Genomic DNA, 15,232 nt, shown 5'->3' on the forward strand with positions numbered 1-15,232 from the left:
CTTGTTGAAAGGTGTTAGACAGAAATTTTTGGGTACAAAAAGTTTTAGCCATAAAATAAACAAGAAACCATATAACCCCACACTTTCCCAAACACAAATACTATTTGGGAGTTACCCAGCTCACTAATTTTCTCTCCGAATAGTTCATAACATGATTCATTCTTAAAAACCACACCAAAGTTAGCTAGAGTCATATGTAGAGAGAAGTCAAAGAAATAAGAAATGAGAGACTAAAATTTACTGGGTGGATGTAAATTGGATGTAAATAACAAGACAAAATCAAGTAATTAAAATGAATAACAACATATTTTATCTAAAAAGATGTTAAGAAAATAATAGTAGTAATATAAAGGATTATCACTCGTCATCATAAAGAATTTCTTATTGATTAGAATTTAGTTTGTGTCCAATGACCACTTGAAGATCTAACCTGACAATTTAATTACTCTCATGAAAACCATTATAGCCTAATGACTAAACAAGTAACCAGACAACGAACTACCCAAACAGTTACTATCGACAACCATTATACACGCTTCTTTCATAATTCGATAGCCACATGGCTCTATATACTTATAATCCACTGTCTTTAACTGGGTTTTCAGTGCCCTCCTTTCACTTTTACTCGTGTTGATTTTTAAAAGCCTCATTCGTGTCTGTTACTGTACATCAACAGTATTTTGTTTCGTGGCTCTCCACTGCTCTTTACGAAGTGAAATGAGGTCCTTTCAAGTTGGATTTATTTTGTTTGAGTGTATAGTTAAAAGACGTATTTACTCTTCTTTTTTTTTTTAATCATATTATTCTGATTTGATATCAAATATTCCCAATGAGTATATTACAATCTACCAACGAGTATAGATCGTTGGTAACATGCTGTGAAAGAAAACATGAGATTTTTACATAATATATCCTTGAAAGATAAAATAGTTAATGAAATTTAAGTGAAATTAAATTCTAGACCAAAAAATATTAGCATGTAACTAACTAAAAAAATTAAAACTTGTAGAATATCTTAAAGTTCCGACTAAAAGTCCTAATAGTCCTAATTAGGGTGATAAAAAAAATATCAGTATATTACAATCTTAATAGACTTATATACTAAAATTCAAAAAATGAATATAACCTTAACATTTTCGCTCAATACTTTTTTTATTATTATTATCACTTGCTAGTTTGACAATCTACAATGCACCTACAAACTACAGCTTTAATAATACGATGCACTCAATTTGCATGTTCTCTTGCGAGTTTCCCGAGGGGAAGAAAACACACAAAATGGTCAAAACAAAAATAATAAGTGGTGGTTCCATTAGAATCTAGGACACAGTTAGAGTAGGAAATTAGGACAATAACTGTATTGGTTGAAGCAGCATATGATGCTGCTAACATAAAAGTGAACTAGTACTCTATGTCTATGTCTATGCATGCACATGGTTCTGCAGTTGCTGGCTTGAGTCTAAGTGGAGGGTTCTTTTCTCCTCACTCCATCAACCACTCAATGTATTCTTAGACTTGCTCCCACCACGTGAACCAATGAAACCATTTCAGATCTGCTCTGTTCCTCCAACTTGATTTTCAAATATAGCCTTAACGAATTCAAGTACCCTCAATTTTTCTTCTTCTTCTTAGCATCTGCGTATCATGTCAGTTTTCTTAAATAACGTAGAAATAAGTATTAGCAAATATTGCTTCAGGTTTGATGCACGCCCAGCCAATGTCCAACCAAAACGCAATATGTTAGTGCGTGTGTGAATTTATGTTAAATCATTTAAATTAAACACTAATAGCAGTTAATATGATTTTAACTAGATACTTACGTATTTGGCCTTATGTTGATTTTGAGTCTAAAATTAATTGAGTTGAAGTAATTTTTATGTTATATAAAAAAATTATATGAAGTTTTCTATCAACTTAATTATTTTTAGTAATTTTTGGTGTTACGGACAAATAAAAAAAAATTGCCCTCAAAATTACTTGAATATTGTCTTTTTTTATTTTGTTGCGAGATCATTAATAATTTATTGATAATTATCAAGATTTTTCAAAATAAAACTATTTAATCTATCTTATGATATAATAAGTTGCAAATAACACAATTTAAATTTGAAAAAACTTTTTTTAGTGGATGCAATAGTAACAAGAATAATTAATATTATTTTATAAGTCATACATTATTAGGAAAATAATTGAATGTGTTTAAAAACTCAATATGATAAAACTTGATAATTACATTCAACGTTTTGCATAGATTGTTAATCCATTTTCTCCGAATTTTGGATAAATTTTTGTTAAGAAGTGAAAATATCACTCGTTAATTGACTAATTATTAGTAATTTTTTGTCCTAAAAAAATAATTGACGATTATTTTATTTCAATAAATTTTTAAACAATTTTAATTGTATAAAATATTTATAAACACTTAATAAAAAAAATGGCATCTCTTTAAAAATGCAACTCTGAATGGTTGCCCAACTCGATCGTGTTTAAGGCCACCGATAAAATTGATTTGGAATTCAAAATCATGATAAAAAAGTAATAAATTTAATTAATAAATTTATTTTTATAATAAAGCATGATAATATAAATTTTACAAATTTTAACATCTAATATCAATTAATGCAATTAGATATGTTATAGTATATAATTTTATATTTATTTTTTAATTAATAAAGTAATGCTATTCGTACAATAAATTTTTATAATAACTCTACCCACTTACTTTTTTATTTTATTTTATCTCTCTCCATTATATAAAATATTTTATTTCACACTTTTTTTCCATATTTCTAAAAAGCTAAAAATTGTATAAAAAATTTATGACAAAAGGAATTAAAAAATAAATATTTTTATCAAAACATACAAAATTATATTATCCATAATTTTTTTATAAATATTTTCTATGATTTTCGTATACATATTTTTTCATTACTTCCTTAATCAATATCAAGACTCTATGGCAAAAAATCAAAATTTATTATTATATAGTATACAACATTGTTATAATTAATACAATATTTTTTAAACAATCTAACAATTAGTAATACAATTACGCAAGTTAAAATTTAGTTTATTCGTTGTTCCTTGCTCGTTCTCTCGTCTCTGTCATAAATTTTGCAGACAGAAGACACAGTTGGCTTTTGCTTCCTCTCTTTTTCAATCCTCGTCTTCCCAGCTCTGAATTGTTGCACGCAAGTACAACGTTTCAGTAACACACAACACCCCTTTGAACGAACAACAACGCACTTCTCTTTCACAACACCATTCACAAAAATCCCTCATGTAATAATGATCCATTATTCTAGTAACTGTCCAAAAACCAGAAACAAAGGTGGTTCGGTTCCAAAACATTCCGTATACCCTATCCGGTAAAGTTGAAAAATTTAAGGCTCAAAGCACGTAACAGAACATTCAGATTCTGAGAAGAATGGGAGAACCTGAGACCACACCAATATTCCATGCCCCTTTCTCTCCCTCTCCTTTTTCTTTCCGTTGATCAAACTCAGTTAATAATGGAGTTCTTTGTGTAGCCTTTACCCCTTTAGACTCCACAGTCTCTCCCTCTTTATGGACACTATTTTATTACTTTATATTACAACATGATAGCTGTAAATAGTCTCATTGTTCTAATTTTCCCTTGCATTTCAGAAGAGAGGACCATGACCAACTTAAGGAACATAATTCATGTTCCTTTTCTCTATCTGATCAGAGAAATCAGAAATCAATTGGACAAATAACGTGTTTAGTTTCATGTTTCAAATGTGATTTTCAGAAACCAATAGTTATAGCTAAAAGAACATTGATGACAACACTTGCAGCAGAGAAATTACTAGTACTCAATTAACCATCCATCAAGCAAGACAAATTAGTACGAAAATACTAATTGATTGATCTCAGGTTTTTTGTGTGTTTGTTCACTTTGTTTTCGTGGCATCTTTTTTATTTAGTAGTACTATTTAATTTCTGAGATTCTAAGGTTAATTAGATTGGCCGTTGAATGCTGCACAACAATGTCATGGATTTGGAGGACAGGTTGGAGCCAATCAATTTGTGATTGTGAATGAAGATGAGATGAGGTCGAATAGAGACCAAAATGGCTTGACTCGATCCACCTCACCACAAACATATTATATTATTATTTTTTCTTGTGTTTGGTATAGATGTAGAAGAAGAAGAGTAAGTGGGTTACAACGAGAAAGGTTGGTCTTTTGGTTTTTGACATTTCATTAATTGGAGACAGCCTATGCACCCTACTTGTGTTGTGGGCACCCACTAGCAGCTTTTTTGTCTCCTTATTTTTATTATTATTATACTCTCTCTTCTTCTCCACACCCCAACAAGCAAGCAACTAAGTTTTCATTGGCATATAAATGTTTTTTCTTGTAAGAGAGTTTTTTTTTCGTTTCACTCCTTCGACAGTAAATGGTGTTTTTTCTGTCAAGTAGTGTTGTGGAATCTGAGGAGTTTGTTGCTGTTGTGCATGCAGAAAAGTAGCAATTATAGCCTTAGAAAAACAGAAGAAGAAAGAAAACAAAAACCATTCCTTAAAGTAAGAAGGAGTAGCACGAACAGAATCATGAGTGCACGAGTGTTTTCATTGATGGGTTTTTAGAAGAGCAAACACAGCTTCTTTTCCAGCCTTTATTAACCGTTTCTTTTTCCCCCACTCTCTCACACTCTCATATTTGTCTTTGGATTTTGTGTTTTGTTTTTTATTTTTATTTTTATTTTGTTTTGTATTTGGGATTTTTGGGGGTTGCTTACTTCTGTTGGGAAGTTCTAGTATTTGATAGAGTACCACTTCTTTAATGTCTCAACAAAGGCAAACCCAGATGGTGGGTGGTAACAACCCTGACCAATATAATGACACAACTTTCACCAAAATCTTTGTTGGAGGATTGGCTTGGGAGACTCAGAGGGACACAATGAGGAGGTATTTTGAGCAGTTTGGAGAGATCTTAGAGGCTGTTGTCATCACAGATAAGAACACTGGGAGATCCAAGGGTTATGGCTTTGTAAGTCCATTTTCCTTCTTCATCATTTTGTGTTTCTAACTCACATCTTTGCATAGTTTATACTATTTGCTTGTTTATCATTATTCCATTTATGGTTGTACTTGCATTATCTTAAAGAATGAGTCTGTGAATTGTTGTTTTCCAAGGTCACATTTAAGGATCCTGAGTCAGCCATGAGAGCATGTCAGAATCCATCTCCAGTTATTGATGGTAGGAGGGCTAACTGCAACCTTGCTTCTCTTGGTGCAAGCAAGAACCGACCACCAACTTTTCAGCATGGTCTCATTCCTTACATTCTCCTTTATCTAATTTGTTTTTTCCTTTTTATTACAATACTTTTTCCATTTTGATGAGTTTCTTTTAGTTATATTTCATTCTTAATAGATTTAACTCATCCTAGGCAAGAAGGTACCACCTTTAAGGGTTGGTTATTTAGTGAAAGTAAAACAAAAATGATTTTGTGTTGTAAGAGAAAAAAGGAATTGAAATGCAAACTCACATTGTAGGTGCAGGACGGTTCAGGCCTCCACCTGGACTAGTGGCATCACCACCTGCTTATCATGGTTCTTCATCTACATTTTTCCATCAACCCCCTAGGCAATACACATTTCCTTATTCAGCTTACAGGTAACATTAAAGTGTTATGAGGATATGGTCCTTTTTCTGTCATTTTTTTTTGCCTTCCCATTTTCTGTCCTTTTCTCTGATGTCCATTTTATCTACTGACAGATATTCTGGATATTCACAAGACACCTTGTATCCTACGGTAGGTGTTAATGTAATAAAGTCTTTACAAGCAACAACTACATTAATTATTTATTTTCCTTCATTCTTATTGTATAAACTATTTTTCTCTTGTGTGTAAAACTATTGCAGAGTTATTATAATGTCTATGGAGTTCAGCAGTTTTCACCTTACTACCCTTCTGCTGGAGCTTCTGGGGAAGTTGGGTTGATCCACAATATCTACCCCTTTTATGGTCAATATGCACAGAGTATTCAGGCTCCTGGTTTTGGGGTTCAGTACCCCCAAATGGCACAGTTTCCATTTTTGCCTCAGCATTATGGCTCCAGCACTGGGATATTGTCATATCCTTCTTCAGTGACAGTGCCAACTACTAGTGCAGGTGATAAGTCTAATGCAAGAAGTTATTACTATTTCTTGTTGGCATTGTTAGTTTTTGCTCTTGAGCTATCCTGTTATAAATGTGGCATTGATGGCTAAAATGTGACACTTTCAGTAACAGGAATTGCAACCACAACTACAACTACAACAACATCAGCAAGTGTGGCAGCAACAGTGGTTGGTACTACTTCACAAGCCTCTCAAGCAGCTTCTGAACAAACTTCCACATCTACAAGGTCACAGAACTTGCAAGGCTAATTAACCACATCAAAAGCTGAATTCAAAGTATAAGGAATTTGTTAGATAAAGCTTTGCGCCCCTAACCGACCTTAACCCCATTCTCATTTTTCATCATGACAAAACTCAAAAAGTCATCATCATCATACATGTTTGTTTTAGGAAATTAGGCTTTATTATTATTTAATTTTTTTAAAGTAGGTTGTAGAAGTAGGTGAAGATCATACTCATTCATGTATTCAGCATTGGGTAGAATCTAACTATTTGAGCTTTGGATTCTACCTTTTAGAGTAATTCAACCAAAGATTATTATGTCTTGGGTGATGGGAGCATCCAATGACATAGTCCTTTGTTTATAGTATTTCAGCAGATGGGGTTCAAAAGATCATTTTATATCTTTTGAACTTTCCATTGGCCAGTCAAATAGGAAGACAAAATTGAGCTTGGATGGCTCAATAGGCTAGCAAGCATTTTATTTTTTCTATTGTCATTCATGATTGATTTTTTTTTTTTTGTTTTTGCAAAAGATAGGATTAGTCCAAAAGTAAAACATAACGTTTATTGTTTCTCTCTCTTTTTCACATATAATCATGTTTTTACCATTCATGTTTCGCTGTCACGTTACATTCTTTTTGTTATAGATAAAGATTATTCTTCTTTTGCATCAATTAAGTGTCTTTTACTCTCTGAACAACTGCAAACGTATATGGAATCCAATGGAGCTATCATATGTGGTGTCAATAGTTGTTGGTACCTTTCGAATGCTTTTTTAAGCATACTATTATTAATATGAGGATGGGGTGATTGGCATCACTTTTCTTGACCAATTTTGAATTTTAGTTAATGGATGAAATTTCTTCCAGCAATATATAGTGTGCCATGTTGCCAAATTTGCCTTTAGATGACTGAATTGATGCTTCAATCTATCACTTTTCTGGGTGAAGGCCACCACAGGATTCTATTGAATTTAATGCTTTTTTGTCTTAAGCTTTTTAGTCCTCAACTAATATTACTTTTATTTATTAAAAAATTACTTTCTCTGGTTTTTTTTATAAGAAACAAGTGTCAGGTAAAAAAAAATACTGAAACTTCTTATAAAAAATACCAGAGGAAGTAGAATCTTTTACTTATTTTCAAATCAAATTTTCTTATTATAAACAACCGAACACATGCATGGATCAACGGGTACGAATTTATTCTAACTTAACCAAAGCTCTTAATGATTATGTAGATTAATTGATAATCTCCTTGGTTGTCTATTTTCCATATTAATATTTATGGATTTCAGTCACTCAGTATTAATTTAGTTTAATTTTCTATAGGATTTAATAGAAATTTTAATTCGAAGTTTTACTTATTTTTTCTATCTACCTATTTAATTTTAGATAATTAAAGAGAGAAACTGAAGTTCAAATAAATCAAGGAAACGTGATCAAATGCATCATTTAAGGCCAAATGACACAGTGGCAATAAAATAAACTAGATTCGAAGGTCAAAAGAACAACCGAAAAAACACACAAGAGTTGTAATTTTTTCAAACAAGAAGGCGCCAAGCCTTTTTTTTTTCCTCTATGTTGAGCATGTATCCCATATATAAAAGGATTTAACAAAAAAATGTCTTGGATATTTTCTTGGAGCTTTTGTGAATATGTGAAGAATACAGGGTGGAAGCTCATATTTCTTTTAAGTATTCGTGGAGTTTACATTCTTCTGTTATCTTTTTTCTGTTTTATTTTTGTTTATATTCTCTTTCTAAATGAATTTCAATGTAGTTTTTTTTTTTTGACAGAAATTTCAATGTAGTTTATGAATCTATAAATTGGATTATTCTTTATTGAAATTTGATTTATTTCTCTCTATATTTATTGCTTCTTAAGACTTGATCATTTCTAGGAGAATTTTCTTAATCTACATAGTGAAAGGAGATTTGCTTCGCGGATCTGCCATGAGACATTAATCCTATAATCCTTTAGATCATGAATAGTCAGTGGACCATTCATATCATTAGGGATTTTCAGTCTTAATGTTGATTTCTTTTCAATTTCACCTAAGAAATTAAAGTTCTTAATTAGGAATATATACTTATTTCCCAATAGATTTAGGATTTAAATAGATTAATAAATCTGGTAGACAATGTAAACAAATTTATTTAATACCCACATTAGGAATCTTAAATGAAATTGAATGAAACTAAATTTATAACAACCTAAATTAATACTATATTTTAATTATTTTGGATCTTTTTCCTCCTAAAAATCAATTCATACCAACTTATGGGCATTCCTACATGCTACCGTTCCAAAATTTTCTTTTAAGAAAATAGTTTAAGTTTTAAGGATGAAAATGAAAGAGAGTAAGTGAGAATTAAATATTGTCTTTATTAAGAGTTTCAATTTTTTGTTAAAAGTAATAAGTAATTAACTTTACTTATCAATAGTACAAGTCGTGTTAAAGCATTATTTTTCTTCAAATATTCCTCTGTTTTAAGGTCGATAAAGCTGAGAGTCCCTTTTTCTTTTTCTTTTTCTCCAAAAATCATTCTGAAGCCTTAAGCAATAGAAGAAGTAGTGTTGCCTTTAAGGCCCGATATTGCACTGGTAAGTTCAGTTAGCAAGGCCCAGTAACATTTCACCTTGGACTTCACATGAAGGTTTCCAAACCCTTCATGGTGGGTAACTGTGAAGGGAACTGACACAGCAAGAAGGAATTTTTCACACCAGTAATACAAAAAAAATTAAAAAATAATCAAATGATATAACCCAAAAATTATTTACACAAATGATATAAATCTTAAGAAATCGATTCCCCCAACAAATTTCTCACCTTCGTTTTATTCTATTTTTCATTTTTACGTTGAAAAATCAATTCCTCATAAACCGATTTCAGAACTTGTTATTTTTTTATCATGCGAGATAAAGGATGCTTAATATAAATATTGTATCGCTTACGATAAAGAATACTTTCTATGACAAGATTTGACTAAGCACTGATTTTTTAAGTTATAACATTATATTTTATTACAAATAGTATTTAAATATATATATATATATATATATATATATATATATATATATATATATTTAAATACTCAATATAAATATAAATGATATACAAATTATTATGAAGGTGAGAAATCTAATTCCACCCGTAACCAAGTTCAGAACGTGTTTTTTTTTTTATCTTTTGCTTATATCTTTTATGATGGAAGCATCTTCCTTCGTAGATAGGAAACTATTTTGTCCAGCCTTAAATGCTTGACAAGTAACTCCCCTCCCCCGAAAGCAATAGAATTTTGATTGTTCCTTGCTCTGCCTCACAAGATGCTTAAAGGACGGGCACCTCATAAAAAAACAAAGTAAGTAACTGCATGCTTACATACCACTGGAATCCCTTGCAGGTAGGAAAAACAATTTATACAGTGTTGTAATTGTTGTCTCTTTGAATTTCTTTAACATAAATTAATTTTATAATAAGTTAAAAAATAAAAATATTTTTAAAATTAATAAAATTGATTTAAATGAGACTTAATCACCAATGTTTTTTATTTGAAAGTTGCTTTATTTTAGTATTTAGATAATATAAATTCTTTTAACTTTTTTACAATATTATAATATATTATGATTAATTTCTGTTTGAAAAATTTAATAGATGATTTTTAATAAGTTTTCTTTTTCAATAACATTTTTCATTGATCAGATATGAATCCAAGATTTTTGTTGAAGAACTTACTTAAGTACAGATTCATTCCGATTAAAGTAATGTTGGTTCTAAATATTTATTAAAACTTTATTTTTAAATATAGTAAATTAATATTTTAAAACAAACGACTCTTGAATTGAGTACCATGATGTAGAGAATCTAGAACAGTTTGACCAGTCTTTGGGTGGGTGAGTACTTGGTGCAGTTGAACCATGAGGTAGAAGAGGACACCTTGAAGCTTAGTTGAGGATTAAGACAATAGTTTCATTGATATTTGTGTCATCTGGTTTTGCTGCAAAAGATGCAATTAATAATTTTTTTACCAAGTAAAGCCACATGATGCATGCTGCATGTTCCTAAGTATGAGAGTCCACCGTGGTCCTTCACTCAGATGATATGTCTCGACCTGCTCACAGCACGTGACACCATGAGAGTGTAGTTCAGTTTCCTTTCCCCCACTTCCACCTTATACTATAGTATTTTATTTTAAAAGATAATTTATCCCCAAAAGGAAATAGTGACTTTTTCTGATTCCATTATAGAAAAAGCCACTTTTGGCTTCTCTCTTGGCCACCCTCAACTTGCTTTATATCCTTCCCTAAGTTCCCTTACATATAACATTGCATCAATTCTACTACTTTCAATTATTATTATTCATTAACATTAAAAGCTTAAGGTAGCTTCTGACACCGCCACTGTTGTCCATCCATGCCACAAAAATCCATAAGCTTTGCCCATTTAGATTATTAATATTCTATATATATGCTGCCCCTCTCACACAGGCTGTCTCTGACTGCCGCTTAAATAATTCAATTTGGGTACATACTTAATATATAAACCATGTGGAACTGAACATAATCTTGAAGATGATTTTTTGTTCACTATTTTATTTTATTCTATGGTACGAGCTTGGTCAAAACAATTTCATACGTTACCGGTTACTCCCTTATCCAGCCTAATATCAGAATTAAATGAACTGTCAGTCAATTTTTAGAATTTAAAATTTAGTTCTAACTCATAAATACGTTCATGAAATGCGAATTGTGTTTCAATTTCATACATTTCTTACATTGAGAACTAGATATTTTAAAGCCAAAGTTTTAGAATTACACATCTATAAGTAGTCTTATAATAGTCCGTTCATGATATGTGTTTCATCTCTGTCATATGTAAAAAATCTTTTGAGTTTACAACATTACAATTTCATAAATAAAATTAATATTTAATTCAATGAGTTAAATATATTCATGACAGAACCAAAAGAAATGAATCATGATTTTTTTTTAAGGATTCACTTTCTACAGGAATCCAATACTTATTATATAAACACACTTTAAGATAATCTCTGATACTATTTCAACTATTGAAATGAGTCATTTTCTTATTTATGTACATTGAGAGATATGCACGTATGCACTCAACATAATCTTTTCTTATTTTATTTTATGGTACGTTTGGTCAAAAACAACGTCATACGTTACAAGATATCCAGCCTAATATGAAAATATAAAAAACAATTTCATATATATTACGTTACTAGATATGGAACCTAATATCGAAATTAAATGAACAGTTAGTGAATGCTGGTGTATCTAAGAGTGCGTTACGTTAAATTTTGCCAAAGGATTTTACATGAGGAGTGACTCAGATATTTCACTCACGACAGAGCCAGGAGGAGGAGGAGGAGGAGGACAAGTTCACTGTAGCATTGCTCAACTGTTTTGTTGTGTGTACTTGTGTTCAAATAACAACAAGAAAGACTGAACCAGAGCTCCATAACATAAGTTTCTTCTTGTTTTTCCTTGTGTCTATTTCCCCGAGACAAAGGAGGTTGAACTTGAAAGTTGAAACTCTCTTCTGTTCTGTTCTGTCTTTTAACACAAAAATTATGGTTATAATTTTTTCTGGTTCTTTCTGAGGGGCTGTTTTTAGCGGTTGAGGTTGAAGCTGTAAATGCCGCTGAGATAGATTTACATGGGGAAGAAGGGAAGTGGTAGTTCATGGTTAACTGCTGTCAAAAGGGCATTCAGATCTCCCACCAAAGACAGTGACAAAAGGAGTGGCAGAAGAAGAGAAGACTGTGATCAAGAAGAAGACGAAGAAAAGGTGTGTGTGTGTGTGTGTTTTCTATGTTTTCTTTCTTTGCAGATCAATTTAGTCTTGTTTTCTTAGATCATGAGAATTAATTAGAATGAGCACACACTCTTTGTTTTCTTAATTTTGTAGAAGAGGGAAAAGAGAAGATGGATTTTCAGGAAGACTCACATGAGTCATGAAGGAGGGAACAACAACAACAACACTCAACAAAAGTTGAAGCATGATGTGGCAGCAAGTGGTGGTGGTTCAAGGACAGACCAGGATCAGAAGCATGCAGTTGCGGTGGCGGTGGCCACCGCAGAAGCCGCCATGGCCACCGCTCAGGCGGCGGTGGAGGTGGCAAGGTTGTCCAAACCTGCTAGCCATGCCAGGGAGCATTATGCTGCTGTTGTGATCCAAACTGCTTTTAGAGGGTATCTTGTAAGTGCCCTGAACAGATCTGAATTATAAAAATGTTAAGTTCTTAAGTGAAAATGAGAAGCACCTACTAATGTTAATTAATATGAATGGATTTGTTTCGTTTTGTTATTTTTTTGCTTGAAGGCTAGAAGAGCACTTCGTGCACTAAAGGGTTTGGTGAAGTTGCAAGCTTTGGTTAGGGGTCACAATGTTAGGAAGCAGGCAAAGATGACCCTTAGGTGCATGCAGGCTTTGGTTAGAGTTCAAGCAAGGGTTCTTGACCAACGCATAAGGTCTTCACTTGAAGGTAGTAGAAAATCCACTTTCAGTGACACTGCTAGTGTTTGGGACTCGCGGTATCTTCAGGACATTTCAGATAGGAAATCAATAGTAAGTGTGAGAGCCTACTTGTTTAAACCAGCATTAGTGATCATTGATCAAATTTTGTGTACTTTTTCTTGCTTTAAGGATCAGCTGTTACCAGGAAAGGAAAAAAGTACTTTTTGTTTGCAAAAAAACAAAGGAACAGTCCTCATTCTCATATTCTTAATCAAGCAACAGTTGGGGAAAGGGGGGGGGGGGGGGGGGGGGGGTGTTATTTTCTTTGTTGGTTTGAATTGTTTGTTGTGTTTGCTTTTGTAGTCAAGAGAGGGAAGCAGCATTACAGATGACTGGGATGAAAGGCATCACACAGTTGAAGAAGTGAAGGCCATGTTGATGCAGAGGAAGGAAGCTGCTGCAATGAAGAGGGACAAGACCTTATCCCAAGCCTTTTCCCAACAGGTTTTGATCCTCTTTAAGTGTTTTACTGATTTCCTGAAATTGAATTCATTTCCTTGACTTGGTTTTGTCAATTGATTTTGAAGTGTATTTTTATTGATTCTTGAAATGGAATTAATTTCCTTGACTTGGTGTGGTAATTGATTGTGAAATGTGAAGTGTATTTATTGATTCTTTGAAATTGAATTAATTTCCTTGACTTGGTTTGATAATTGACTGAAGTGTGTTTAATTGATCTTTGAAATTGAATTAATTTCCTTGACTTGGTTTGGTTAATTGATTGTGATGCATAATAGATTTGGAGGAATGGTAGGACATCATCAATTGGAAATGAAGATGAGTTGGAAGAGAGACCAAAATGGCTAGATCGGTGGATGGCCACAAAGCCATGGGAGAATAGAGGAAGGGCTTCAACTGATCAAAGAGACCACATTAAGACTGTGGAAATTGACACATCTCAGCCTTATTCATATCTAGGAACCAATTACAGAAGATCACATCCAAATTATCAATACAACCCAAACCATCACCAACCACAAAGGCATTCCATTGCTTCCCCACTCCATAGATCTCACCAAAATGGATCCTCCCTTCACCAGTCCCCTGCCACCCCTTCTCCTGCCAAATCGAGGCCCATCCAAGTCCGGTCCGCGAGTCCACGTTGCATTAGAGACGACAGAAGCTACCACACCTCCCAAACACCAAGCTTGAGGTCTAATTACCACTACGCAGGAAATTTGTACCAAAATGGGAGGGTTGTTGGAACTGGAACTAGTAATGGTGGTGCTACTGCTACATTGCCTAATTACATGGCGGCAACCGAGTCTGCAAAGGCTCGAATTCGGTCACAAAGCGCGCCAAGGCAGAGGCCATCCACACCAGAGAGGGACAGGGTTGGATCAGCCAAGAAAAGGCTTTCTTTTCCAGCTCCTGACCCTTATGGTGTGGGAGTGAGTTATGGAAACTATGGACATAGTTTAAGGAGTCCAAGCTTCAAGAGTGTGAGTGGATCACACTTTGGGGGGTTAGAACAACAATCAAATTACTCTTCTTGCTGCACTGAGAGTATTGGTGGGGGTCAGGTTTCTCCTTCTTCAACAGGTGACCTTAGGAGGTGGTTGAGATGATTTGTTGCACACTTTAATGAGAAGAAACATGACCGGACCCATTAGGCCATGGCCATAATTCACTTCATATTTGATTTTTATTTGGGCTTTTTGTGATGTTAGAGTTAATTTTAGTTTAACCCTTTCTCACCCTCCCAAAAGAAAGTTATTTAATTACCCCCGGGCGACCTGAATCTGATGTTAGGAACCAGAGAAGCAAGCAAGTACTTTTTCTTGCTAGGAAACTCAGAACAATTTAATGTGTTCGTTTATCATTCGTTTTTCATACTTTTCTTAAGATGCCAAGATAAAAAGTGAGCCCTATGTGGTGGCCTACCTCACTTGGGATGTTGTGTTGATGTTGAAAGAATTGCCAAGACCATCTGAAATAGCTTTTAATGGACTGTCCTGTCACAATAACATGTAATTTTTCGTATTTTAGCGATTGCCTTTTGTTAGCAAAATGTACAACTTTTTTTTTTTCCTTTCATTGATCAATTTTAATCAAATGGATAAATTAAACATTGCTAGCAAGAGCAAATCATATAGTAATGGGTATATATATATATAGTTCATAATTAGCAAATACTTAACTCTTGGTCATGTCATATTCTTTGACCTTTATAACCCCGCATGACTATAATTGATGTTTCTGTATATTACGTTACGTACTTGTGCAATGTGCAGTGGTACATGTCAATTCTGAAATGTGAAAGCGAAACAATTTTATTCGAACTCCTCTTTCCCGTACATTTTCAACATTTATCTACATTT

The 15,232-nt window shown here is 33.0% G+C and overlaps 2 protein-coding genes across 2 annotated transcripts; both read left to right on the forward strand.

The window, feature by feature from the left end:
• The first annotated feature begins 3,176 nt into the window (after positions 1 to 3,176).
• LOC100786208 (RNA-binding protein 24-B) lies at positions 3,177 to 7,045 on the forward strand. The gene is made up of 6 exons (XM_003529828.5): positions 3,177 to 5,015; positions 5,162 to 5,294; positions 5,522 to 5,642; positions 5,745 to 5,781; positions 5,892 to 6,141; positions 6,256 to 7,045. Exons 1-6 carry the CDS (start codon positions 4,809 to 4,811, stop codon positions 6,396 to 6,398), a joined length of 891 nt encoding a protein of 296 aa, XP_003529876.1. The 5' UTR covers positions 3,177 to 4,808; the 3' UTR covers positions 6,399 to 7,045.
• A 4,579-nt stretch (positions 7,046 to 11,624) lies between these two features.
• On the forward strand, positions 11,625 to 14,899 carry IQD23 (protein IQ-DOMAIN 23). Its single transcript, XM_003529829.5, has 5 exons — positions 11,625 to 12,182; positions 12,303 to 12,593; positions 12,717 to 12,962; positions 13,215 to 13,355; positions 13,649 to 14,899. Exons 1-5 carry the CDS (start codon positions 12,051 to 12,053, stop codon positions 14,477 to 14,479), a joined length of 1,641 nt encoding a protein of 546 aa, XP_003529877.1. The 5' UTR covers positions 11,625 to 12,050; the 3' UTR covers positions 14,480 to 14,899.
• Positions 14,900 to 15,232: the final 333 nt, after the last annotated feature.

The sequence above is a fragment of the Glycine max genome, chromosome 7, assembly GCF_000004515.6.
Source record: "Glycine max cultivar Williams 82 chromosome 7, Glycine_max_v4.0, whole genome shotgun sequence".
Classification (NCBI taxonomy): domain Eukaryota; kingdom Viridiplantae; phylum Streptophyta; class Magnoliopsida; order Fabales; family Fabaceae; genus Glycine; species Glycine max.